The following is a 26,867-nucleotide window of genomic DNA, read 5'->3' as shown; positions in this document are numbered from 1 at the left end:
TTTACCCACATACAGCCAAATGTGGCTTGTTGTTTGTAGCATTCCACAGTTCCAAATGCCATTATCACAGGAGTTAACTTTTCTTCAGTGTAAAGTTCTTAGTTGGATATCTTTAGGTTGCAGTTCAGTATAGTACTCAAACTCATTTTGTGGAATGACTGAAACAGCCAAGCCAGCATCCAATTCCATTTTAATTAATTTACCATTCACTTCTGTTACAAGATATATTGCTTGCCTATTAACACACAAAAATTGCTGGTGAACGCAGCAGGCCAAGCAGCATCTATAGGAAGAGGTACAGTCGAAGTTTCAGGCCGAGACCCTTCATCAGGACTAATGGAAAGAAGAGATAGTAAGAGATTTGGGCAAGGTTGCCCTCTTAGTCCTTTACTATTCAATATTGCTCTTGAACCTTTAGCAATTGCTATTTGTGACTCGCCAAATATCGTTGGTATTACCTGTGGAAACGAAATACATAAATTATCATTATATGCAGATGATTTGTTGTCATACATCTCTAACCCGGAGAAGTCAATTCCTGCTATCTTAGATCTGTTAGCTCAATTTAGTAACTTCTCTGGTTACAAATTGAATCTTAATAAGAGTGAATTATTCCCTTTAAATAAGCATGTATCTACTTATGGACGTTTACCATTTAAATTGGTTACTGATTCACTTATATATTTAGGGATAACAATTACGAAAAAATATAAAGATTTATTTAAAGCTAATTTTTTACCTTTAATTGATCAGATTAAACTTTTATTTACCAAATGGTGGCCAATCTCTTTGTCTTTGATTGGTCGGATTAATGCTATTAAGATGATCACTTTGCCCAAATTTTTGTATATATTCCAATCGGTTCCAATTTTCATCCCAAAATCTTTTTTTGATAACATAGATTCAAAAATTTCCTCATATATTTGGCAGAATAAAAATCCTACGTTAGGTAAAAGGTATCCACAGAAATCTAAAAAGGAGGGGGGGGGCTTGCCCTCCCGAATTTTAGACTTTATTATTGGGCAATTAATATTCGATATTTAAAATTTTGGTTACGAGATTTGGACGTATCTTTAAACCCTCATTGGGTAAATCTTGAATCTAATTCATTACAAGGGTTTTCCTTGGGTTTGGTTTTAGGAACTTCACTTCCTTTTACTACTTTTAAATTATATAAACAAATGAATAACCCAATAGTTAAGCATACTTTACGTATATGGTTTCAATTCCGAAGATTTTTTGGGTTTAATCAATTTATTCTAGCAAGTCCCGTTATATCAAATTTTTCTTTTTCGACCTTCCACGATGGATCAAGCTTACTGTGATTGGAAAACCAAAGGTATAATATCTTTTCGCAATTTATTTTTGAATAATTGTTTTATGTCTTTTGATCAACTCTCTAATAAATATAATTTACCCAGATCTCACTTTTTTAGATATTTACAGATTAGAAACTTTTTAATTACTGTTTCCCCTAATTTTCCACACCCATATCCAATGGACATTTTGGAAAAATTCTTAGATATAAATCTCTCTCAGAAAAGTGTAGTAGCAATTATATATAATATAATTATGAATTTATGTCCTGATGCTTCTAATAAAATTAAAGCTGACTGGGAAAGAGAACTTGAGATTAATATACCGACTGAAAAATGGGAAAAAATTCTTCAGTTGGTGAATTCATCCTCTGTATGTGCTAAGTATAGGTTGATACAGTTTAAGGTAGTGCCCAGGGCTCATATGTCCAAAGATAAACTATCTCGTTATTACTCTTATATTAATCCAATATGTGACTGATGTCATTTCGAGATAGCTTCTTTAACCCACATGTTTTGGTCATGTCCCTTGTTGGAGAAATATTGGAAAGATATTTTTGATATTATTTCAACGGTCCTAAACATAGACTTACAACCTCATCCAATTACTGCTGTCTTTGGACTACCAATGATAGACTTAAATAATTTAACCTCTTCATCACGAAGGATGATTGCATTTCTTACTTTAATGTCCATTTTGTTGAATTGGAAAGAGATTAACCCTCCTAAGGTATTTCATTGGTTTTCACAAACTATGTTGTGTTTAAATTTGGAGAAAATTAGAAGTGCAGTTTATGACCCTTCCATTAAGTTTGAAAAAACTTGGAGGCCATTCATTCAGCATTTTCACTTGATGTAATTTGATCATTTCCAAACTTGTTTTATCTCTCTGTACTGTTGTTGGAGGGGAATGGAGTCGTCGACGCTGAGGTTTTCTTCTTTTCCATTTTTAAGTTGTTAGTTTTGCCGAAGTCTTTTAGTTTAGTTGATTAATTCTGTTTTTCTTTGGGGATGGGGTTTGGTTTTTTTTGGTTTTGTTTTTTTTTCTTTTTCATGATTTTTTTTTTCAGTTTTTTTTTTGATTTGTATTACCCGTTGTCAGTTCTACATGATTGGGAGCTTTGTTAACTTGCACTATTTGATTTTACAATTACTTTTCCTAAGTGTAACAATATTTCTCCTACTATTTGTATTATTGCTATGTTTTGTGTCTATACTTCGAAAATAATAAAAAGATTGAAAAAGAAAAAGAGATTCGAGAGGGGGAGGGGGAGATCCGAAATGATAGGAGAAGATAGGAGGGGGAGGGATGGAACTAAGACCTGGAAAGTTGATTGGCAAAAGGGATATGAGGGGATCAGGGGACGGGAGGCCTAGAGAGAAAGAAAGGGGGAGGGGGGAAACCCAGAGGATGGGCAAGGAGTATAGTGAGAGGGATAAAAAAAATTAATAATAATAAATAAATAATGGATGGGGTACGAAGGGGAGGTGGGGCATTAGTGGAAGTTTGAGAAGTCAATGTTCATGCCATCAGGTTGGAGGCTACCCAGACGGAATATAAGGTGTTGTTCCTCCAACCTGAGTGTAGCTTCATCTTGACAGTAGAGGAGGCCGTGGATAGACATATCAGAATGGGAATGGGACGTGGAATTAAAATGTGTGGCCACTGGGAGATCCTGCCTTCTCTGGCGGACAAAGCATAGGTGTTCAGTGAAATAGTCTCCCAGCCTGCGTCAGGTCTCGCCAATATATAGAAGGTCGCATCGGGAGCACCGGACGCAGTATATCACCCCAGCTGACTCACAGGTGAAGTGTCGCCTCACCTGAAAGGACTGTCAGGAGCCCTGAATGGTGGTGAGGGAGGAAGTGTAAGGGTATGTGTAGCACTTATTCCGCTTACAAGGATAAGGGCCGGGAGGGAGATCGGTGGGAAGGGATGGAGGGAACAAATGGACAAGGGAATTGCGTACGGAACGATCCCTGCAGAAAGCAGAGGGGAGGGAGGGAAAGATGTGCTTAGTGGTGGGATCCCGTTGGAGGTGGCGGAAGTTACGGAGAATTATATGTTGGACCCGGAGGCTGGTGGGGTGGTAGGTGAGGACAAAGGGAACCCTATTCCTAGTGGGGTGGTGGGAGGACGGGGTGAGAGCAGGTTGCGTGAAATGGGAGAGATGCATTTGAGAGCAGGGTTTATGGTGGAGGAAGGGAAGCCCGCTTCTTTAAAAAAGGAGGAAATCTCCTTTGTCCTGGAATGAAAAGCCTCATCCTGAGAGCAGATGCAGCGGAGACGGAGGAATTGCGAGAAGGGGATTGTCTATTGTTAGTTTCACATTGTAAGTCTCAAGGTTACTCAGTTCTGTGTCACTCTCATCATTATCAGATTTTTCATCAACAGCATGCAGAATAGAGACTTTTTAATCATTTCATCTTCCCTGTGCAGACTATTTATTTTTGCCTGTCTAACAACTCTTTGTATGTGCCCTACTTCGTTGCATTTTCTGCCAGTTTCACCTTCAAAACTGCATTAGTCAGGTGTATGAAGCATCTCATACACCTCAGAATCTTCCCTCTGTTTTTCTACCTATGCCATTGGTATCAACATGTACCAAGACTTCTGGCTGTTCACCCTCTCCCTTCAGAATACTCAGCACCTGATCCGAGACATCCTGTACCCTAGAACCTGGGAGGCAACACATCATGTAGGTACCTCTATCAGGCTGACAGAACTTCCTGTCTGTTCCCCTCACTATGGAATCCCCTATCACTGCTGCATTCCTCATCTTCCTCTTTCCCCTCTGCACCACGGAACCAGGCTCAGTGCCAGGGACCCAGTCTCTGTGGTTGTCCTCTGTCAGGTCATCCCCCTCAACCACATCCAAAACAAGATAATGATTACTGAGGGGGATGGCCACAGGGGTGCTATTTACTTTCTGAGCACTTCCCCGCGCTTCCCTAACCGTCACCCGCTTATCTAAGTTCTGCAGCCGCAGGATGACTAACTCCATGTAGCTCCTAATTTATTCAGTTCACTTGAATTCATTTATTCAGTTTCGTAAGTGCTGCTTAACCTGCTGAGTTCCTCCGGCATTTTGTGTGTGTTGTACTGGTTAGATCATAGTTGGCATAGTATTTAGGTCACCACATTGCAGAAAAATGAGATCATTCTAGAACGAGTGCAGAAGAGATTTGTGATGATATTGGGTTTGCTGAACGCAAACTTCTAAACTCGTACAAAGTTATTAAGCCCCATATGATATAGTTATGGGTACTCTCACTAAAAGGAGGCTATGCTGTTACCACTTTATCTTCAAAGACTAGTTCACTTCCCTGTTTATCCTCCACGGTGAATTTAGCTGCCAATACCCATGATTTGAGCAGTGAGACCCCTCCCTACCAAGGAGGAGATACTTGCAGCTAACAAAGTAATTTAAACACAGTTCATTTATTCTTAGATACATGTTTAAATTTGGATAAAAATGTTAAAACACATTTAAAACTCACAGAGGATTCCTATCTTATAAAAAAAATTCAAATTGCTAACAATTTCTAAAGCACCAAGAGTTCCAAAACACAGATACAATTCCTATAAGCTTAGGAGACATACCAGTGAGTTGCTGATGAATGAATCATCCATCGCAGAAATCAAAGGCAGGTGAATGGATTCTAGTTTCCTGTCCGTCTGTCATTCTTCTTGATGCTCCTGGCCATTCCTAATAAGCCTGACTCTCTCTTACATTTATATTTTTTTTCCCCCCACTTGGGTGATTTCACACACATTTGACAATTTTTTCAGATACCTTTTTCACATAGGTGGTCTAAAAGCTTTTGGGGACAAAGGTACCCAGATAACCATAATTAATGTTGTGATATTAATTCTTTAAGCACTCAAACCTTCCAACTATTAATAGATCAGCTATTTATTGTGTTCAGTGATGGTATCAATCTGGTCTGCAAGCTTACAATTTAGCCAGTGAATGCCAATCACTGGTTTGCTTTAAGCCAATTAACATAGCCCATTGTCTTACACTGCAGCTGTTACATTTAGTCTCATGCTGTGAGTCAGCAAGATGTGCTCTATAGACAGTGCTGTTTGTTTGGAAAGCTATCCTTTTAACTTCAGACTGATTATTGCTTGCGGTTTATATTAAGAACTGAAGACTGGCTCCCATTTATGACAAGAAGCTAATCAAAGAATATTGGTTGGAAGTTTAACCTACGTAAAAGCTACACTTTAAACTTTAGAAGTGTTAGCTGCGATGTTTAGAAAGCTGAGTTTGGCGGAAGAGAAAGGCCCCCTGCCCTTGGTTCTATCATAGATTCACCAGAATGTTGCCTGGAATGAAGACTTTACTTGTAAGGAGAGGTTGGTTAAGATGGGACATTTTACACTGGAGTTAAGGAGGCTGACGTGTGGCCAAGTGGTTAAGGTATCGGTCTAGTGATCTGAAAGTCGCTAGTTTGAGCCTCAGCTGAGGCAGCGTGTTGTGTCCTTGAGCAAGGCACTTAACCACACATTGCTCTGCGACGACACCGGTGCCAAGCTGTATCGGCCCTAGTGCCCTTCCCTTGGACAACATCGGTGGCGTGGAAAGGGGAGAATTGCAACATGGGCAACTGCAGGTCTTCCATACAACCTTACCCAGGCCTGCGCCCTGGAAACCTTCCAAGGCGCAAATCTATGGTCTCACGAGACTAACGGATGCCTATATAAGGAGGCTGAGGGAAGACCTTTTACAGGCTTATAAAATTATAAGGGGCATAGATAAGGTAGACATCACAATCACTTTCTACGGGTAGAAGTGTTTCAAAATATAAGACATGGGTTTAAGGTGAGAGGGGACATATTTATAGATGTGTCTTTGATGATGGGTCTCAACCCAAATATGTCAACTATTCCCCTCTAAAGATGATACCTGACCCACTGAGTTCCTTCAACATGTTGTGTGTTGCTTCAGATTTCCAGCTCACTTGTGTCTCCATATTTACAGGTAATCTGAGAGGGAATATTTTCACACAGAGACAGGTATATGGAACAAGTTGCCAGAGAACTGGTGAAGGCAGGTACAATCCTAGCGCTTGAAAAATATTTGGACAGGTACCTGGATAAAGAAGGAGTAGAGGGTCATTTGTCAAATGCAGGAAAATGGGATTAGTGTCGATAGGAATTTATGTGCTGCATGCTCTCTCTAAGATTAGACTTAAGTATTTGACAACCTGTTTAATATTTATATATTCTCATGTTTCTATCAATGAGTATTATTACATAATTTATTTAGGACCCTCAAGATTTCACTTCTTGAAAGAAATCCTCATTTACAATCCTGTCACACTCGGTTTAGCATACCACACCTTGTGTTTCCACGTATCCCTTTCCAAGCCAACTTTCAGACTTTTCTCAAAACAAAGGAATTCCAAAGCTGAGGCAAACTCTGCGTTACAAATATGGAAGCGTAAGAGAATGTTTAATTCCATCCACACAGTGACACATCAGTGCAAACAAACCAAAAAAAAACTGATATAATGTATTTATCACCAACCTTTGTCCTTTACCTGAGCTTTTACAGACTCAAAGGATTGAGATATCTGCTGTGAATTTGTGACGTCCATCTGCAGCACCGTGAGCCTGTCTGACCCACACCTCTTCAAGTCCTGAGCACCAGGCCCATTGAGGAAGAGAACACCAGCAAATACAGTGAAACCTAGTTCATCGAGGTATTTTGCCAGTGCGTGACCGAATCCAGAATCACATCCTGGTTTATGATAGAAACAAAAGATAATGTAACCTCTGCAGGAAGCAGATCCTATGTATTGCAGACTATATCCTTTCTGAAATAACACATGATATAAAATATTAATTTGTATGGAAAATTATCAGAAAAGATCTCTATAACATGATCAACCAAAAGTACTTATGGCATCTGAGGTTGTGTTCAGAACAAAAACAAAATACCGGGTGTATTTTCAAGAAGAAACTCCTCATGTCAAATGTACAGAAAGAATTTTAATGGAATAAAGGATAAAGACCACCTTTTGCAGCTCTAAGCATAACCAGTGGACTTTGTTCAACTTTTTACATTTACATCCTCTGAATTTAGCAGTGAGGTTTATTTGCCATGAGTGTTCCATCTATTCCAACAAACATTATTTTAGCTCTTTCCTTTAAAGTCAATTCTAAATTCTTAATAAACTGCAAATCTTGTAAATCTTAAGTGTTTTTCAAAATGGAAGCTTCCTGCAGTTCAGGCTCTGATGAGGGATCTTCAGGAAAGTTACATATTAGAAGAAAGTCATGTGTACTCAGCAAGTTATAGATATGAGAAGACTGGCAAAATGCAAAAGAGTTCCAATGAAAGGTCTTTGATTTTTAAAAAATCAGTTCTATTCCTCTTTCCAGAGATAGAGTCCAACTGTTGAATGTTTCCAATATTTTTTTCTGTTTTTGTTTTGTTTCCTTAAAGTCCTCTCTTCCTCTCAAACAGGTTTTAATTACTAAGAACAATGTGAATTTAAATTGCCAAAATGTTGTGATTAAAAAGTCTTCGCCCACAATGTCAGTTGTTCATTTCCCTCCATAGATGCTATCTGAGACCAAGGCTTTGGGCCTACTCCCGGCTGCTCCAGAAATTCGGATCCAAGGACTCAATTTGGTTCAGAGTGCTGTTGCTCACTTCTATTGTTTGCATGATTTGCGTTTTTTCTTTTTCTCTGTGCATTGGGTATTGGAACTCTTTTTTAATTGGGTTCTTTTGGGTTTCTTGCTTCATGGCTGCCTGTAAGCAGACAAGTCCCAAGGTTGTATTATTTATAAATACTTTGACAATGAAATGTACTTTAAATCTTTGACCTGCTGCGTTTCTCCAGTGTTTTGTGTGTGTTGCTCCATGTTTCCAGCATCTGCAATTTCTTTTGTGTCTCTCACAGATTTATGTTGTCAGGTAACATAGCTGAATCCTGATTCAAGGTGCTTCAGGGCTGTGGTCCAATTAAACTGATAGCTAGCTGGAATGGGATCATAAACTCTTGAGATGTTTTGAACTGTCATCGTCCCATATCACACATACCATAGCTGCCTTTTGCTTCACTGCCTCACTGGAGGATCTTCGTGTTTCTCATGCAGAGAGAAGATGACTTGTTCAGGTACTGTGCTTCACTAGCCTGTTCGGGTTTCACTGACCCTAAGTCACTGCAGACCCATTCACTCTGGAATGACATTCCCCTGGAGAATGGTATGTTTGTAGAATGGTATGTTCCTTAAGCGTAACACATGGTAGAAGGGGTAACATAGCAGTCAGCATGACGTTTTACCATGCCAGCAATCTGGCTTCAATTCCCAACACTCTCTACGTGGAGTCTGTACGTACACTCAGTCATCATATAGGTTTCCTCCCACACTCCAAAGATATATGGGCAAGTTATGGTGGCACTGGAAGCATGGCAACATTTACAGATTGCCACCAGCCCGTCCTTGGATTATGTTGGTCATTGATGTAAGCAATGCATTTTACTGTATCTTAAACAAGCGAGCTTCTAAAAACATAGAAAACCTACAGCACAGTACAGGACCTACCTTAGAAATTACTAGGCTTCTCTATAGCCCTTTACTGAGATCATTTTTCTAAGCCTCATGTACCTAGCCAAAATTCTCTTAAAAGACCCTATTGTATCCGCCTCCACCACAGTTGCCAGCAGCCCATTCCATGCACTCACCACTCTCTGTGTGAAAAAACTTACCCCTGACATCTCCTCTGTACCTACCCCCAAGCACCTTAAACCTGTGCCCTCTTGTGGCCGCCATTTCAGCCCTGGGAAAAAAGTCTCTGACTATCCAAACGATCAATGCCTCTCATCATCTTATACAGCTCTATCAGGTCATCTCTCGTCCTCCGTCGCTCCAAGGAGAAAAGGCCGAGTTCTCTCAACCTGTTTTCATAAGGCATGATCCCCAATCCAGGCAACATCCTTGTAAATCTCCTCTGCACCCCTTCTATGGTTTCCACATCCTTCCTGTAGTGAGGCAACCAGAACTGAGCACAGTATTCCAAGTGGGGTCTGACCAGGGTCCAATATAGCTGCAACATTACCTCTCGGCTCCTAATTTCAATTCCACGATTGATGAAGGTCAATATACCGTATGTCTTCTTAACAATTCTGCATATGTTGGAAATCCAGAGGAACATACACAAACTACTGAAGGAACTCAGCAGCTCAGACAGCATCAATGGAGGGAAATAAGCAGTCAACATTTCAGGCCAAGACCCTTCATGAGAACTCACTGTATCTTTTCATGTTTCGCAGTACATGTGACAAATAAAGCTAATCTTTAATCTGTACTCGACTGCACTGTGTTCTCTGACTTTCATCACATCAATAGGGAAAGGGACACTAGAACTTACAGTGTTATCAGCAAAGCGTAATCAACAGAAACCCAACAATACTGTTCTGGGAACCTTGCAACTGGAGTTCCCACTCTTCATTCAGCTTTTACTGAGATCATTTGGGAGATACCAGTAAAACTGCTTTAATACCAAACAAGAAACAAGAAGCATTTTCTAACAAAAGCGCAGCAAAAAAAAAGTCAGATACACCAAGCACACAAGCACAAATATTCAGTTAAGATTTATTTCAGCCTCAGCGATCTAGATTAAACAAATGCATTTATATTTAAAGTATGTTCTCTAAAAAGAAATCCTTCCAAGGAAGCATATATTTTTTGATATTTTAGAGAACCCACCTGACTCCAGGCATCTCGTTTCTAAGTTTGTACATTTGTTTGACGGTTGTACTATAGCCTCTACTGCGAAGATCAGGGAGGCTTGGAGAGAGGAATTGGGCATTGAACTATCTGAAGCTGCCTGAGACAAGAGTTTGTCTATGATACAGGCTTGCTCTGTTAACAGCAGACACCAACTGATCCAGTTTAAAGTTGTCCACCGTCTTCACTTGTCTAAACTCAGGTTGCACAGGATTTACCCTACAGTCTCGCCAATGTGTGATAGATGTCAAGGGACAGAGGGCACATTGTCACACACCTTTTGGTGACTGGATTTTGGTCCAAAATATTTGACTGGTACTCAAAGGCCTATAAAAAATCCTTCCCCTTGGAAGCTGGTCTCGCTATCTCTGGCTGTTCACAATCCACTCTATGCTTCCCTATAGCCATACAACAGTCTCTGAGGCTGGGGATGACTGTCGCCAATAGACTTATCTTGAGGGACTAGAAATCACCCTCTCCCCCTTCTCTTCGGAGATGGCTGGCTGACATGATCTCAGTCATACAGATGGAGAGACTCAGGTTCTTGAGAACGAATTCAATTATAAAATTTTCGGCTGTCTGGGATCCATTTCTTGCCTACCTGGACGAGGCTGGGGGCAGATGAGCAATTTCCCCCCAGCTAATCTCTCACGGCCCTCATTTGAGACTTAATGTTTAGCACTTTTGAGCACTTTGTACAGCAGGCATCCTTATAATGTTATGTTCCTTTTTTTTTGCTTATTTTATTTTAACATATGTCTGAGCTTATATGTTCTTGTTGATTTTGTTGTGTTTTTGAACATTTTGAAAATAAAGTACTTAAAAAGAAAACTCATTCATACAGTTAGTGGCTACTTAATTCACCTGCACACCTGGATGATAATACAAATATCTAATCAGCCAATTATGTGGCTCCAGCTCAGTGCATAAAAGCATTCAGACATGTTCAAGAGATTTGGTTGTTGTTCAGACAAAATATAAGAATGGTGATCTGAGTGACTTTGACCGTGGAATGATTATTGGTGCCAGACGGGTGGTTTGAGTATCTCAGAAACTACTATTCTCCTGGGCTTTTCACGCCTGCTAGTCTCTAGCGTTTACAGAGAATGATATGAAAAGCAAAAATAAAAAATTCAATGAGAGCCAGTTCTGTGGATGGAAATGCCTTGTTAGTGCGAGAGGTCAGAGGACAATGGGTAGACTGGTTCAAGCTCACAGGAAGGCCACAGTAACTCAAATAACCACCCATTAAAACAGCGATGTGCAGAGGAGCATCTCTGAATGCACAACACATTGAACCTTGAAGAAGAAGGGCTGCAGCAGCAGAAGACCCCATAATCTCAAGGGGTACCTAATAAAGTGGCCACTGTGTGTACATTGTATGTATGCAAAATAATACAACAATTTCAATAGGTCTGTAAGGTACTGTATAAGAAAATATTTAGTAATATAAGAAAAGCCTTTCAGGATGTTCCAAGGACTGTAGAGATTATTGTCTGCTTTTGAACTGTAGTCATTTATGTTTGGTTAATGTCATCAATCATTGTGGCTTTTCAATTCAACAGAAGATTGGTGATTTGTTGTGGCAAGGTTGTTGAAGAATTATTTAGTTGATCTTTTAAACAATGCTATTGATATTGCATTCAAAACAAAAAGTGTTTTGAGATATGATGCCTGCCGGTATTGGAGACGGAAGATTCTGTAGTCTGAAAATGAAGGGTCTAACGAGGACTATACTCTTCCATAGATGCTGCCTGGCCTGCTGAGTTCCTCCAGCATTTTGTGTGTGTTGTTTTGAGCTAAGGGTAGCTTTCTGGGTGTAACTGGTATGTGGATTGGAAAATGCAAATACAGGTGTCCCTCGCTTTTCGAACGTTCGCTTTACGAAACCTCACTGTTACGAAAGACCTACATTAGTACCCTGTTTTTGCTTTCAGAAGGTGTTTTCACTGTTATGAAGAAAAGCAGCGCGCGCCGCGAGCAGCCACTCTCCCCCGGATTTGGAACGGCATTGCTTTAACACGTTGCATTGAGCAGCCGTTTGCAAGATGAGTTCTAAGGTGCCGGAAAAGCCTGAAAGAGTGAGGGTGTTACACTTAGCGTAAAACTAGACATAATTAAGTGTTTCGATCGTGGTGAACGAAGCAAGGACAAAGTGAGTTTGGCTTGTGGAAGTTGACGAGGATGATGTTGAAGAGGTTTTGGCATCCCATGACCAAGAACTGATAGATGAAGAGCTGAAGCAATTGGAAGAGGAAAGGGTAACAGTCGAAATCGAATGCAACCGAATGCAGGAAGTGAAGCAACTGTGTGAGATTTTCGCTGCAATGATAAAGTACGACTTTAATTTTGAAAGGGTACGTAGGTTTAGGGGATATTTGCAGGATGGTTTGAGTGCTTACAAACAACTGTATGATAGAAAAATGCGCGAGGCTCAGCAGTCAAGCAAGCCTTCCAGATCAGCCACAGCAGACGACGAACCTCGACTTTCGACATCGAGGTGGGCAGTCATAGGAGCAGATGAGCTGCTTGCCCTGATCGACGATGAGATGACACCCCCGTGTCCCACCACCCCAACACCCGGGTCCCGGTCAGATACTGTACCGATTCGCGAAGAGCCGGGAGGCACACAGCACCTCTTTAAGAAAAAAGCCGAAATAAACATGCTATTTAATTAGGTGCTGCCTAGCACGTAATTGTCGGCCCAGATCAGAGGCGATGCAATTGGCAATCCCAGATAAATAAATGGTAATTGCTTCTTCGCTTTACGACATTTCGGCTTACGAATCATTTCATAGGAACGCTCTACCTTCGGATGGTGGGGGAAACTTGTAATTGGAACAACAGAATACAGACAGTAAATGCAAATTATTTAGGTTTCTTTCAGAGATACAGTATACTCATAATTTGAAATGTAATATATGGTAATTGGAGCAGATTTGGAAGGTACATATAACTTCAGACCTTTGATACCCAAAGATTCTAACCATCAGGTTTTCTTTGCATTGGGTATAGTCTTTTGTATGATGAACATGCAAATAATTGTAGATCAGCAAATTCATATTGCAATGAAATCCCGACATCACCCCTAGATTTCAAAATTTTATCAACACAGTGAATTCTGGTTAACCATTGGTTAATCAGGGCTGGCGCTTATTTGGGACAACTCTTAATGAGTAAAAACTAATCAAGAAAATAGCAGGGATTCCCTTTGTTTATTTGGGATACTATGCCATTTAATTGGGACAGGAGCCTGTTGCCGAACAGCTTCTAACTTGCATCAGATGTGTGCATTTGTGTGGCCATTAGACACTACACCGTGCTTAAAGAGAACAGTTAAGTAGTATCATTTGCATGCACTTGTGTTCAAAAGCAATCATTTTTGTCACTGATAGCTGGTGAGAAATAAGCAGCAAGACAATCCAGAACAATTTTGCTGACTGCGGTTTCAAGCATTCAGACTTGGGAAGGTCAGAAACGGCCGGGAGCAATATTCCCTCTGTGGTGTGCGCATGCACACATTTTTGCTACTAGCGCACAAAGGAATTTAAACAGCACACAAAAGTTGTCACCAATGTTCCCTCTAATTTGCGATGATCAGTGTACACAAAAATCTTCTGCTGTGCAATTTTTTGCCCAGTGACAACATGTGTGCACTAAATAATTTCTTCAATAAAAGCTACATAAACAAGCCAGTTCTAAAAATCTACAGACAAATCATCGCAAACTCCATGTTGTCAACACCATCCACATCAGAAACTGGAAAAGGAAATGTGATTGTGTAATATACTTAAGTATACTTAACATGCCGATGAGGTAAAGGGTGGCAAACTTTTGTGCACTGTTTAAATTCCTTTGTGCACTAGGAGCAAAAGATGTGTGTGTGCACAGAAGTACAGCACAGAAACAGTCCCTTCAGCCCATCTAATCTTTCATCATCATCAGATGCTGTGCCCAATTTGAGTTTTGACTGCCATAGCCCACACATTCCTGTTTCGGGTCAAGTGGAGCAATTCTTTGGTATTCATTTACAGTTCTCTGGCTGCTGTCTCCATCATCATTTGTCTTTGTCTTCCTCTTGCTTTCTTCCCTTCAACCTTTCCCACAATTACCGTGCATTCTAACTCCTCTTTCCTATACACATGAAGTTACGTTGCCTTTTCATGATCTCATACATTATTTCTCTTTTTGTGTTTGCTCTATTCATGACATCCTTGTTAGATATTTGTTACATCCATGATATTCTTTGCATCCTCCTCAAAAACCACATCTCTGCTGCTACAGTTTATTTCCTCATGTTACTAGATACTGTCCAACATTCTGAGCCATATAACATCATTGGATAAATGTAACATTTCAGTACTCTGAGGCAGGTTGTCATGCCTAGTTTAGTGTTGGTCAGTATACTCTTCATTCTCGTAAAGGTGTCTTTTGCCATCCCTATTCTTCTTTTGGTGTCCATGTCTCACCTGCCATCTGATGTCACCCAGCTTCCTAAGTAGCAAAAGTTCTGTACTTGGTTTGTGTCTTTCTCATTTATTCTCAGCCTGCAGATAGGATTCTCCTTCTTTTTGGATATCACCATACATTGTCTTTTTGCAATTGATAGATAGACCCATTTTTGCACTTTCTTCAACAATTATATCAATTAAGTTTTGTAGTTCTTCCTCCATACTTGCAATTAACACAGTGTCATCTGCATATCTGAAATTATTGATGTTTTCACCGCCAACTTTGATTCCCAAGATCTCTTATTTTTTGTAATATTGTTTCACTGTACACATTAAATAAATCAGGGGAGAAAACACACCCTTGTCTATCGCCTCCCTTGTTTTTCATAAACTGACTCACTTCTCCATCTATTCTTACAGGGGCAGTTTATTCCCAGTACAGGTTTCTGATTAGGTGGAGGTCTTTCAAATCTAGATCTAGAGTTTTCTGTAATATTTCAAATAACTTTTTGTGCTTCACTTTATCAAATGCTTTTGTGTAGTCGATAAAACAAACAAACGAATCTTTTTATACTTGAATAGCTCGTTCTGATAGTATCTCTAACATCAATATTGCATTTCTTGTACAGTCGGCCCTCCTTATCCGCGAGTTCCGCATGCGCGAATTCAACCAACCGCGAATCAAGAAAACCCGGAAGTGCTCTTCCAACACGTTGTTCGAGCATGTACAGACTTTTTTTTCTTGTCACCCTAAACAATGCAGTATAACAACAATTTTACATAGCATTTACATTGTATTAGGTATTATAAGTAATCTTAGAGATGATTTAAAGTATACGGGAAGACGTGTGTAGGTTATTGTGGATTGGGATCGGAAAAAAAAACATAAGTTCTCTTACTAAGTAAGTTGGAACAGGTACATCGATATTATTTAACGTCAGTTAGTCAGATGTTTGTCTTAGTATATAGTATATATTTGACCTTTCTATGCATATAAAACACTTAAGAAACGTATGTTTCAACGCTGGGTCAGGATCGGAATTTCCCAAGTTCGATCCAGTGACAGATCGCTCCCGAGCGCACTCTCCATCCGTGCCGGGTTGATGTGAAGGATCAAAAACCCAAAACCCCAAGACCCAATAACCCAATAATTAAACCACTGTGTTGCTTAGTAATAATTGTAGCTTTCATCAGGGCAGGGCCTTTCTCACTTTATCCTTTAAAATTGTTCCGATCGTTGACCGACTGTAGCCTAACACTTTTCCAATGACCGATGGCGTGTCAGCTCTTTCAAATCGCTTTATTATTTCCACTTTATTGTCAATCGTAATTGTGATTATTTTCGAGAACAGAAACACTGAGGATTCAGAGCTCCTCCGCCGGGTCCTAATGTCCACCGCACTGAAACAGGTTAAGTAAGGTCCAGGGTTCCGCTGGGTCCGAAGGTCCACTGCATTAAGACCAGTTGAATAAGGGAGTTGAGCATCCACCTTTTCTGGTATCCGCGAGGGATCCCGGAGCCAATCCCTCACGGATAAGGAGGGCCGACTGTACGTTTGTCTTTCACAAAACCACATTGTTCTTTACCTATTTCAGCTTGTATCTTACTTTTAGCTCTTGTCATCAAAATTCTTAGAAGTATCTTGGTGATATGATTCATTAAACTTATGGTCCTATGTAATTCACATTCTATTGCTCCAAGTTTCTTAGGAAGAGTGATAAACACTGATTTTTTCATCTCTTCTGGTATTATTCCAGTATCATAAATGTCATTGATTAAATCAGTCAGTTTTTCAATTCCATAATCTTTGGTATCTAATCCATATCAAAATTATTTAAACTGCCTACTCCCATTGACCTGCACCGGGACTATAGCCCTCCAATTCCCCACCATCCATGTACCTATCGAAACTTCTCTTAAACATTGAAATTGAGCTCACATGCACCACTTCTGCCAGCAGCTCATGCCACACTCCCACGATCCTCTGAGTGAAGAAGTTTTCCCTTATGTTTCCTTTAAACTTTTCACCTTTCACCCTTAACCTCTAGAGGCATTAGAGAAAGACCAAACAATTCAAAGAGAGAGAGAGCTTCGCACAGGTCGGGGAAAAAAGCTTAACAAAGGGGCGTTTCATGGGGCTCGGCACATTAGAATAGTGGGTATGACTGCGAGGCCAGTTTTCCGTTCTGTGTGTCAGATGTGCGATGTCCGGGAGGCTTCCAGCCTCCCTGATGGCCACATCTACACCAGGTGCATTGAGGTGGAGCTCCTTAGAGACCGAGTTAGGGAACTGGAGCAGGCGCTCGATGACCTTCGGCTTGTTAGGGAGATTGAGGAGGTGGTAAGACAGGAGCTACAGGCAGGTAGACATCCCAGGGCCAGAGGAGTTAGATAAGTGGGTGACTGTCAGGAGAGGGAAGGGAGGGCGTCCCTGTGGCTGACCACCTTAACAATAAGTACTTCATTTTGAACGCTGTTGGGGAGGGCAACCTACCTGGGGGAAGCAGCAGTGGCACTGAGTCTGGCCCTGTGCCTCAGAAGGATAGGGAATGGAAGAAAAAGGCAGCAGTAATAGGGAACTCTGTAGTTAGGGGGACAGACAGGCAATTCTGTGGGCTCAAAAAAAAACAAGGATGGTAGTCTGCCTCCCAGGTGCCAGGGTTTGTGATGTTTCTGAGCATGTACACAGTATCCTGAAATGGGAGGGTGAGTAGCCAGAAGTCGTGGTAAATATTGGTACCACCGACATAGGCAGAAAGAGGGTGGAAGTCCTGAAAGCAGAGCACAGGGGGAGTTAGGAAGGAAGCTGAGAAGCAGGACCTCAAAGGTAGTAATCTCAGGACTGCTGCCTGGGCCAAGCGACAGTGAGAATAGGAATAGAGTGAGGTGGAGGATAAATGTGTGGCTGAGGGATTGGAGCAGGGGGCAGGGATTCAGATTTCTAGATCATTGGGACCTCTTTTGGGGCAGGTGTGACCTGTACAAAAAGGATGGGTTGCACTTGAATCCAAGGGGGACCAATTTCCTGGTGGGGAGGTTTTCTATTGCTACTGCGGAGGGTTTAAACTAGATTTGCTGCGGGGGTGGAAACCGAAGTGAAGAGTCAGAGGATAGGGAGGTTGGAGCACAAGTAGAGACAGCTTGTAGGGAGTTTGTGAGGAAGGATAGGCAGATGTTAGAGCAAAGATGCACTCAGCCTGATGGTTTGAGATTGTGTCTATTTTAATGCAAGGAGTATCATAAACAAGGCGGATGAACTTTGAGGCATGGATCAATACATGGAACAATGATGTTACGGCCATTACGGAGACTTGGATGTCTCAGGAGCTGAAACGGCTGCTGAGTATGCCAGGCTTTTGATGTTTCAAAAAGAACAGAGAGGGAGGCAAAAGAGGTGGGGCATGGCATTGCTAATTAGGGATAGTATCACGGCTGCAGAAAAGGAGAAGTCATGGAGGGATAGTCTACTGAGTCAGTGTGAGTGGAAGTCAGATACAGGAAAGGGGCAATAACTCTACTGGGAGTTTTTTATAGACCCCCAATAGTAACAGGAATATCAAGGAGCATATAGGAAGGCAGATTCTGGAACGGTGCAATAATAATAGGGTTGTTGTGATGGGAGATTTTAAATTTCCAGATATTGATTGGCATCTCCTTAACGCAAGGGTTTAGATGGGATGGAGTTTGTTAGGTGTGTTCAGGAAGGTTTCCTGATGCAATTTGTAGATAAGCCAACAAGAGGAGAGGCTGTACTTGATCTGGTATTGGGAACTGAACCTGGTCAGGTGTCAGATCTCTCGGTGGGAGAGCATTTTGGAGGTAGTGACCATAACTCTATCTCTTTCGCCATTACGCTGAAGAGGGATAGGACTAGACAATTTGGGAAAACATTTAATTGGGGTAAGGGGAAATATGATGCTCTTAGGCAGGAACTTGGGAGCATAAATTTGGAGCAGATGTTCTCAGGGAAATACACGGCAGAAATGTGACATATGTTGAGGGAACATTTGCATGGAGTTCTGCATAGGTATGTTCCATTGAGGCAGGGAAAGGATGGCAGAGTTAAAGAGCCATGGTGTACAAAGAATGTGAAAAATCTTGTTAAGAAGAAATTAAAAGCTTATGAAAGCTTCAAAACACAACCTGGGAAAAAGACCTTGGCAATTGTGGGGATGACTTACAGCCATACACTTGAGCATATAGACATTAAGAAAGAGGATGTGCTGGAGTTTTTGAATAAAAGCATTAAGTTAGATAAGTCATCGGGACTTGATTAGATATACCCCAGGCTACTGTGAGGAGCAAGGGAGGAGATTGCTGAGCCTCTTGCGATGATCTTTGCATCATCATTAGGGGCGGGAGAAGTACCGGAGGATTGGAGCGTTGAAAATGTTGTTCCCTTATTCAAGAAAGGGAGTAGAGATAACCCAGGAAATTATAGACCAATGAGACTGACTTCATTTGTGGGTAAGTTGTTGGAGAAGACCCTGAGAGGCAAGATTTATGAGCATTTGGAGAGACATAATCTGATTAGAGATAATCAGCATGGCTTTGTCAAGGGCAGGTTGTGCCTTATGAGTCTGATTGAATTCTTTGAGGATGTAACAAAACACATTGATGAAGGTGGAGCAGTGTTTGTAGTGTTTATGGATTTCAGTAAGGCATTTGATAAAGTTCCCCATGCAAGACTCATTCAAAAAGTAATGAGGCATGGGATCCAAGGAGACCTTGCTTTGTGGATCCAGAACTGGCTTGCTCACAGAAGGCAAAGGGTGGTTGTAGATGGTTTGTATTCTGCATGGAGGTCAGTGACCAGTGGTGTTCTGCAAGGATCTGTTCTGGGACCCCACCTCTTTGTGATTTTCATAAATGACCTCGATAAGGAAGTAGAGGGTGGGTAAGTAGGTTTCCAGATAACACAAAGGTTAGGGGTGTTGTAGATAGTCTGGAGGGTTGTCAGAGGTTACAGTGAGACATCAATAGGATGCAGATCTGGGCTGAGAAGTGGCAGACGGACTTCAACCCAGATAAGTGTGAAATGGTTCATTTTGGTAGGTCCAATTTGAAGACAGAAGAAAATATAAATGGTAAGACCCTCTTGGCAGTGTGGAAGATCTGAGAGATCTTGGGGTCCATGTCGATAGGACACTCAAAGCTGCTGCACAGGTTGACAGAGTTGTTAAGAAGTCATATGGTGTGTTGGCATTCATCAGCCATGGAATTGAATTCAATAGCTGTGAGATAATGTTACAGCCATATAAGACCTTGGTCAGACCCTGCTTGGAGTACTGTGTTCAGTTCTGGTCATCTCACTACAGGAAGGATGTGGATACTATAGAGAGAGTGTAGAGGAGATTTACAAGAATGTTGTCTGGATTGGGGAGCATGCCTTACGAGAATAGGTTGAGAGAACATGGCCTTTTCTCCTTGCAGCGTTGGAGGATGAGAGGTGACCTGATAGAGGTGTATAAGATCATGAGGAGCATTGATTGTGTGGATAGCCAGAGACTTTTTCCCAGGGCTGAAATTGCTAACACGAGGGGACATAGTTTTAGGTGCTTGGAAGTAGGTATCGAGAAAATGTCAGGGTAAGTCTTTCCACACAGAGAGTGGTGGGTGCTTGGAATCACTGCCGGTGGCGGTAGTGGAAGTGGATTCAATAGCATCTTTTAAGAGCCTCTTAGATAGGTACATGGAGCTTAGAAAAATAGAGCGCTATGTGCTAGGTAAATTCTAGACAGTCTGTAGAGCAGGTTACATGGTTGGCACAACATTGTGGGCCGAAGGGTTGTAATTTACTTTAAGTTTCTTTGTTCTATGTTCTAGTTGTAGTCCCACCCAATCTCAATAAGAAATGCCTCCTCTCACGTACCCAATTTATACCCCAATTTTCCCTGGAATTAATAAAGTATGACTATGACTCATAATTTTGTATACATACCTCTAACAAATCTCCTCTCAATCTTCTACATTCCAAGGAAAAAATTCCTAATCTATTCAATCTTTCCATATAACTCAGGTTTTCCACACATCCTTGTAAATTTTCTCTGTACTCTTTCTGCTTTGTTTACATCTTTCCTGTAAGTAGGTGACCAAAACTGCATACAATACTCCAAATTAATACTCCTTACCGACGTCTTACACTACTTCAGTGTATCAATCTATCTTCTGTAATCTACTAAATCATCAAACCTGAGTGAACTGAGTGAACTTCTCAGGCTTCTGATCCTAGCTGGCTGCTGCTCAAAGCTCCAAACTGCCACGAGTTGCTGCCTTTTCTACTTAATTGGCGAACCTGGGCAAACTATGTCTTTTCAGCCTTCTGATTCCATTTGGGCGCTGCTCAAAGCTCCTCAAGTCATCTTGAATGTTGCAATGAAAAGGAAGATTTTGAGGATGCAATTGCTGGCAGCATTGTATGAAGGCAGTCCATTCTCTTCAGAAGGTGTCGGCACAACTTTTGCTAGTTACAGTCCATTAAAAGAATGCATACACTGGATGAATATATCTGTTGATATCTATTAGGAACTAATACACAGTTTCATAGTACTGCAGTAGTATTGATCGTGTTCTAATTTTGTTCAGTATCTATATACTACTAAAACTCTCATTCTCTGTTTGTCTGTTTGTGACCTCCAATTAGCACAAACGGTGCATTACAGTGGCACTATTTTTGGCTAAATCGACTTAAAATGCACTAACTTACAGAATGCAGGCAAAGTTCAGGGTTATATATTCGTATAAAATTGCTCACTCGCCAAAATCAACAACCTCGCTTTCACCCGAGAGCCAATGTCAGCCACGATGGAAACCACGACGCAACACCACAACGCATGCGCACGGCCAGCCTCAGAAGCAACTCAAGATGCTCACAGCAGCAACACCAAGCGGAGCAAAAGGGCAGGGCAGCTCTATTTCGAGCAGTCACATTCTGTTAATCACCATCAGCATGTGCAGGATTGGGACAGATCAAACTGTGACCCATCAATAAAAGATAACTAAATCTTATTGTAATGATGTACTTCAAGACACCCATCAAACCCTCTGCTGTAGTCCAAGGACAGCAGTGATCATATCACGTCCATTTAGGAGAGCACCAACCACATCATCAAGAATAATCAGCATCCTGGAGGCTTTGGTGTTACTGCTTCTTATCTTCTATCCAGCATTAGGTAAAAAAAAATATGGTCAGCCTAATTATGCCACGTGGAAAGAGAAGGGGGACAATATGGTCAAGAGATGATGCCAAACGTCGTGGGGAAGCGGCAAGGAGAGGAAGAGAACAAGAATCGGATGAAACCAGGGCCGCACGACTTCAGGATCAAAGAGTCAGAAGAAAAAAGATGAGAGAAGATGAGACAGAGGAAGAGAGGCATGCACATCTCCAAAATAACAACAACTGGCATAGGAGGAGGAGAGACGAAGAGACAAAGGAGCTGAGAAATGTATCTCTCCAGGATCAGAGACAAAGAACAAACAGCAAAGGAAATGAAGAGACAGGGGATGAAAGGGCTGCACATCTCCAGAATGACAAAAACAGACACAGGAGGAGGAGAGAGGCAGAGACAAAGGAGCAGAGAAATGCATCTCTCCAGGATCAGAGACAACGAATAAACAGCAGAAGAGATGAAGAGATGGGGGATGAAAGGGCTGCATGTCTCCAGAATGACAAAAGCAGGCACAGGAGGAGGAGAGAGGAAGAGACAAAGGAGCTGAGAAATGCATCTCTCCAGGATCAGAGACAACGAATAAACAGCAGAAGAGATGAAGAGACGTTGGATGAAAGGACTGCATGTCTCCAGAATGACAATGAGAGGCACAAGGGTGGCAGATCAACCAGAAATGATGCCATCAAAAGTGTCCTTCGTTAAACGAGGAGGAGCTATATTTGCCTTGCCACTCGTTGTTCTTCTTTAATAAACTGAGGTTTTCTTCTTCAATTTCGAAAGCAAAGTGATACCAATAGCATTCAGGAAAATTTAATGTTCATTCTGGTCACATCAGACTGCATTACCCTTCTCTCAAAGAGTGCCCCAACAGGTCACCCCATTGTCTAGTTTCAGTTAAATGCATGATTTGTTACTCATTTAAAAGGTAGTTTGTCTTTTTTACACAAGTTCCTTTTTAACCACTTCCATGAAACTTGGTCTAATTGTACAGCTGCTTAATTGCACTAAAATGTATAGGTCCCAATGTGCTCCAATTAATTGTAATGAAAGATCAAGACACTCGGAAATCAGATGTGGGTATTAATACAAATTCTATTCCAAAATTAAATAAGAAAAACCTTTCTGCGGTAACTGTCAAATCCAGTGAGGTGGTAAGCTGTACTTCCTTGTCTTAAGGTACAAATGTCCAGCTTACAAGCTGTGCAGAATTCAGTAATCAAATACTCAAAGAAGTTGCAATTAAACTTTAGTTTTTGATGTTTTCAGCTTGGTAATAGAATTATACGAGGGTGTTTTTTTTAAATTGTATTCTCCCAAAGAAGCCAGTTTGTTAGCATAAAAGATAATGTCAACCTGTAAATCAACACTCATTTAACAATTGTGAAGCATTAAATAAATATCTTAGCCATTATAAATGACCCATTTCATAAATACCTATGTGAAGCTTGAGATGTAAGTGCATCCAAATATATCCATTTATTTCTTCATGTACCTATGTATTTCAATCGTGCAAACAATTTAATTTTTAACCAGAAGTTGCCTTGAAACAACAGGAATTCTCACGTATGTGTGCTTAGTCCACTGCCCTACGCTCTGTACACCCATGTCTGTATGACTAGGCAAAACTCTGTTTATGGGTCCACAGCTTTGATTCCTGTGGATGTCACGTGATATTAGTTTCATTTACTAAGTGTGATCTATCTATAGTCTTGTTTTGCTGGAAGCTTGTAGTTTTGAATCCTGGGGGCGCCACGTGGTTTACTGGGAATCCATGACTTTGTTTCCGTGAGGGTCACGTGACGGTATAAGAAGAGTCGCAGTCGTTTAGTGGGCAGTGGCTCATGAGGGAGTCGCTCGGTAAGGAGTCATTAAGGAATCGACAGAAAAGGAGAGTGAGAGTGGAGATTGCAGTCTTTGAACAAACCCAAAGCCAGCAACACTCTGTGCATTTCGAATGTGACTGACATTTCGTATAATCCATACGTGGATTGTGGCACACACTTTTGGTTAACCCCTGCATGGTCTCGGTTGTTGTGTGGTGACCATTTCGGCGAAAGGGACACTCCCTGTCAGTTACTCTGTGAAATCTCGCTCTTCCTGGACTCTTCGAGAAAGGTACTCTGCAGCTGCAAACTCCAGTAACTGTTTCTTCAAGATCGCCTCTCCGCCAAATTGTGAATCTCCAAGATCATCTCTTCGTTACATCGTAAATATACAAGTCTCTCCTTTCACTTATTTCATGAATCACCTGGACTTTCGAAACTGCCACTCTAAAACTGTGATTGAGTAAGACTTTGTTAAGAATTGTTTCTAAGTTTGACTGTTTGGGAACTATAGATGCATAATGCCGTTAACTTCTGTTTAAGTTAGTCGTTTGTTTAATTTTCTATATTTCTGCATAAATGTTAATAAATTTAGTTGTTTTGCAATAATCCCCTGACTCCATTCTACATCTATTGTTGCTGGTCCGTAACAACTCCAGTGCTAGCTGCAAATTTGCTGGTGACGCAACTATTGTTAGTGATGTGATGTGAAGGCATACAGGAGCGAGATTGATCAGCTGGTTGAGTGGTGTTGCAGAGACAACCTGTACTCAATGTCAGTAAGATCAAAGAATTGAGGTGAACTTTAGAAAGGCTAAGACGAGGGAATGCACACCAGACCTCATAGCAATTTCAAGTTCTTTGCTTCAGCATCTCTGAGGATCTATCCTGGGCCCAACATATCGATGCGGTCAAAAAGAAGGCATGACAGTGGCTATATTTCATTAGGAGTTCAAGGAGATTTGGTATGTCTCCAAAAACACTCATAAATTTCTACAGCTGTGCTGTGGAGAGAATTCTAATTGGCTGCATCACTGTCTGGTATGGGGAGGCTGCACAGGATCGAAATAAACTGCAGAAAATTGTAAACTCAGTCAGCTTCATCATGGACAGTAGCCTCCCCAGCATCCAGAACATCTTCAAGGAGTGATGCCTCAAAAAGGCACTATCCATCATTAAGGACCACTATGCCCTCTGTTCATTTCTACTATCAGGGAGGTGGTACGGGAGCCTGAAGGCACACAATCAATGGTTCAGAAACAGCTTCTTCCCCTCTGCCATCAGATTTCTGAATGGTCATTAAATCCAAGAACACTACATTACCAGTTTTTAACATACAAACATAGAATGCCGAACATGTCCTGACCTTAGAAGTTACCTAGGGTTACCCATAGCCCTCTATTTTTCTAAGCTCCATATACCTATCCAGGAGTCTCTTAAAAGACCCTATTGTTTCCGTTTCCACCTCCACCACCACTGCCGGCAGCCCATTCCACACACTCACCACTCTCTGCATAAAAAACTTACCCCTGACATCTCCTCTGTACCTACTTCCAAGCACCTTAAAACTATGCCCTCCCGTGCTAGCCATTTCAGCCCTGGGGAAAAGCCCCTGACTATCCGCATGATCAATGCCTCTCATCATCTTATACACCTCTATCAGGTCACCTCTCATCCTCCGTTGCTCCAAGGAGAAAAGGCCGAGTTCACTCAACCTATTTTCATAAGGCATGCTCCCCAATCCAGGCAACATCCTTGTAAATGTCCTCTGCACCCTATGGTTTCTACGTCCTTCCTGTAGTGAGGTGACCAGAACTGAGCACAGTACTCCAAGTGGGGTCTGACCAGGGTCCTATAAAGCTGCAACATTTACCTCTCGGCTGTTAAACTCAGTCCCACGATTGTTGAAGGCCAATACATCGTATGCCTTCTTAACCACAGAGTCAAACTGCGTAGCAGCTTTGAGTGTCCTATGGACTTGGACCCCAAGATCCCCCTGATCCTCCACACTGCCAAGTCTTACGATTAATGCTATATTCTGCCATCATATTTGACCTACCAAAATGAACCATCTCACACTTATCTGGGTTGAACTTCATCTACCACTTCTCAGCCCAGCTTTGCATCCTATTAATGTCCCATTGTAACCTCTGACAGCCCTCCACACTATCCACAACACCCCCAACTTTGTGTCATCAGCAAATTTACTAACCCATCCCTCCACTTCCTCATCCAGGTCATTTATAAAAATCACGAACAGTAGGGGGTCCCAGAGCAGATTTCTGAGACGCACCACTGGTCACCGGCCACCATGCAGAATATAACCATCTACAACGACTCTTTCAAAAAATACTGGTGAACGCAGCAGGCCAGGCAGCATCTATAGGAAGAGATACAGTCGACTTTTTGGGCCGAGACCCTTCGTCATGACTAACTGAAGGAAGAGATAGTAAGAGATTTGAAAGTGGGAGGGGGAGGGGGAGATCCGAAACGATAGGAGAAGACAGGAGGGGGAGTGAGGGATACGAGGAGCTAGGAGCTGGAAAGTTGATTGGCAAAAGGGATACGAGGCTGGAGAAGGGAGAGGATCATGGGATGGGAGACCTAGGGATAGAGAAATGGGGTTTCTTTCTCCCTCAGCCTCCCATCCCATGATCCTCTCCCTTCTCCAGCCTCATATCCCTTTTGCCAATCAACTTTCCAGCTCTTAGCTCCATCCTTCCCCCTCCTGTCTACTCCTATCATTTTGGATCTCCCCCTCCCCCTCCCACTTTCAAATCTCTTACTATCTCTTCTTTCAGTTAGTCCTGACGAAGGGTCTCAGCCCGAAACGTCGACTGTACCTCTTCCTATAGATGCTGCCTGGCCTGCTGCGTTCACCAGCATTTTTTGTGTGTGTTGCTTGAATTTCCAGCATCTGCAGACTTCCTCGTGTTTACAACCACTCTTTGCCTTTGACAAAGCCATGCTGACTATTCCTAACCATATTATGCCTCTCCAAATGTTCACAAATCCTGCCTCTCAGGATCTTCTCCATCAACATACCAACCACTGAAGTAAGACTCACTGGCCTATAATTTCCTGGGCCATCTCTACTCCCTTTCTCGAATAAGGGAACAACATCCGCAAACCTCCAATCCTCCAGAACCTCTCCCGTCCTCATTGATGATGCAAAGATCATCTCCAGAGGCTCAGCAATCTCCTTCCTCGCCTCCCACAGTAGCCTGGGGTACATCCCATCCGGTCCCAGTGACTTATCCAGCTTGATACTTTCCAAAAGCTCCAGCACATCATCTCCCTTAATATCTACATGCTCAAGCTTTTCAGTCTGCTACAAGCATCCCTACAATCGCCA

At 41.7% G+C, this 26,867-nt stretch overlaps 1 protein-coding gene across 1 annotated transcript in view; it reads right to left on the bottom strand.

The window, feature by feature from the left end:
* hsd17b2 (hydroxysteroid (17-beta) dehydrogenase 2) overlaps positions 1–26,867 on the bottom strand; it is a 57,093-nt gene that overhangs the window by 14,760 nt on the left and 15,466 nt on the right. The window contains exon 2 of the mRNA XM_072279074.1: positions 6,854–7,066. Coding sequence (XP_072135175.1) covers positions 6,854–7,066 — 213 coding nt within the window. The remainder of the gene's footprint in view (positions 1–6,853; positions 7,067–26,867) is intronic.

The sequence above is a fragment of the Mobula birostris genome, chromosome 15, assembly GCF_030028105.1.
Source record: "Mobula birostris isolate sMobBir1 chromosome 15, sMobBir1.hap1, whole genome shotgun sequence".
Lineage (NCBI taxonomy): Eukaryota > Metazoa > Chordata > Chondrichthyes > Myliobatiformes > Myliobatidae > Mobula > Mobula birostris.
Note: the sequence above shows the minus strand (reverse complement) of the source record. Positions and strands in the feature narration are given on the sequence as shown.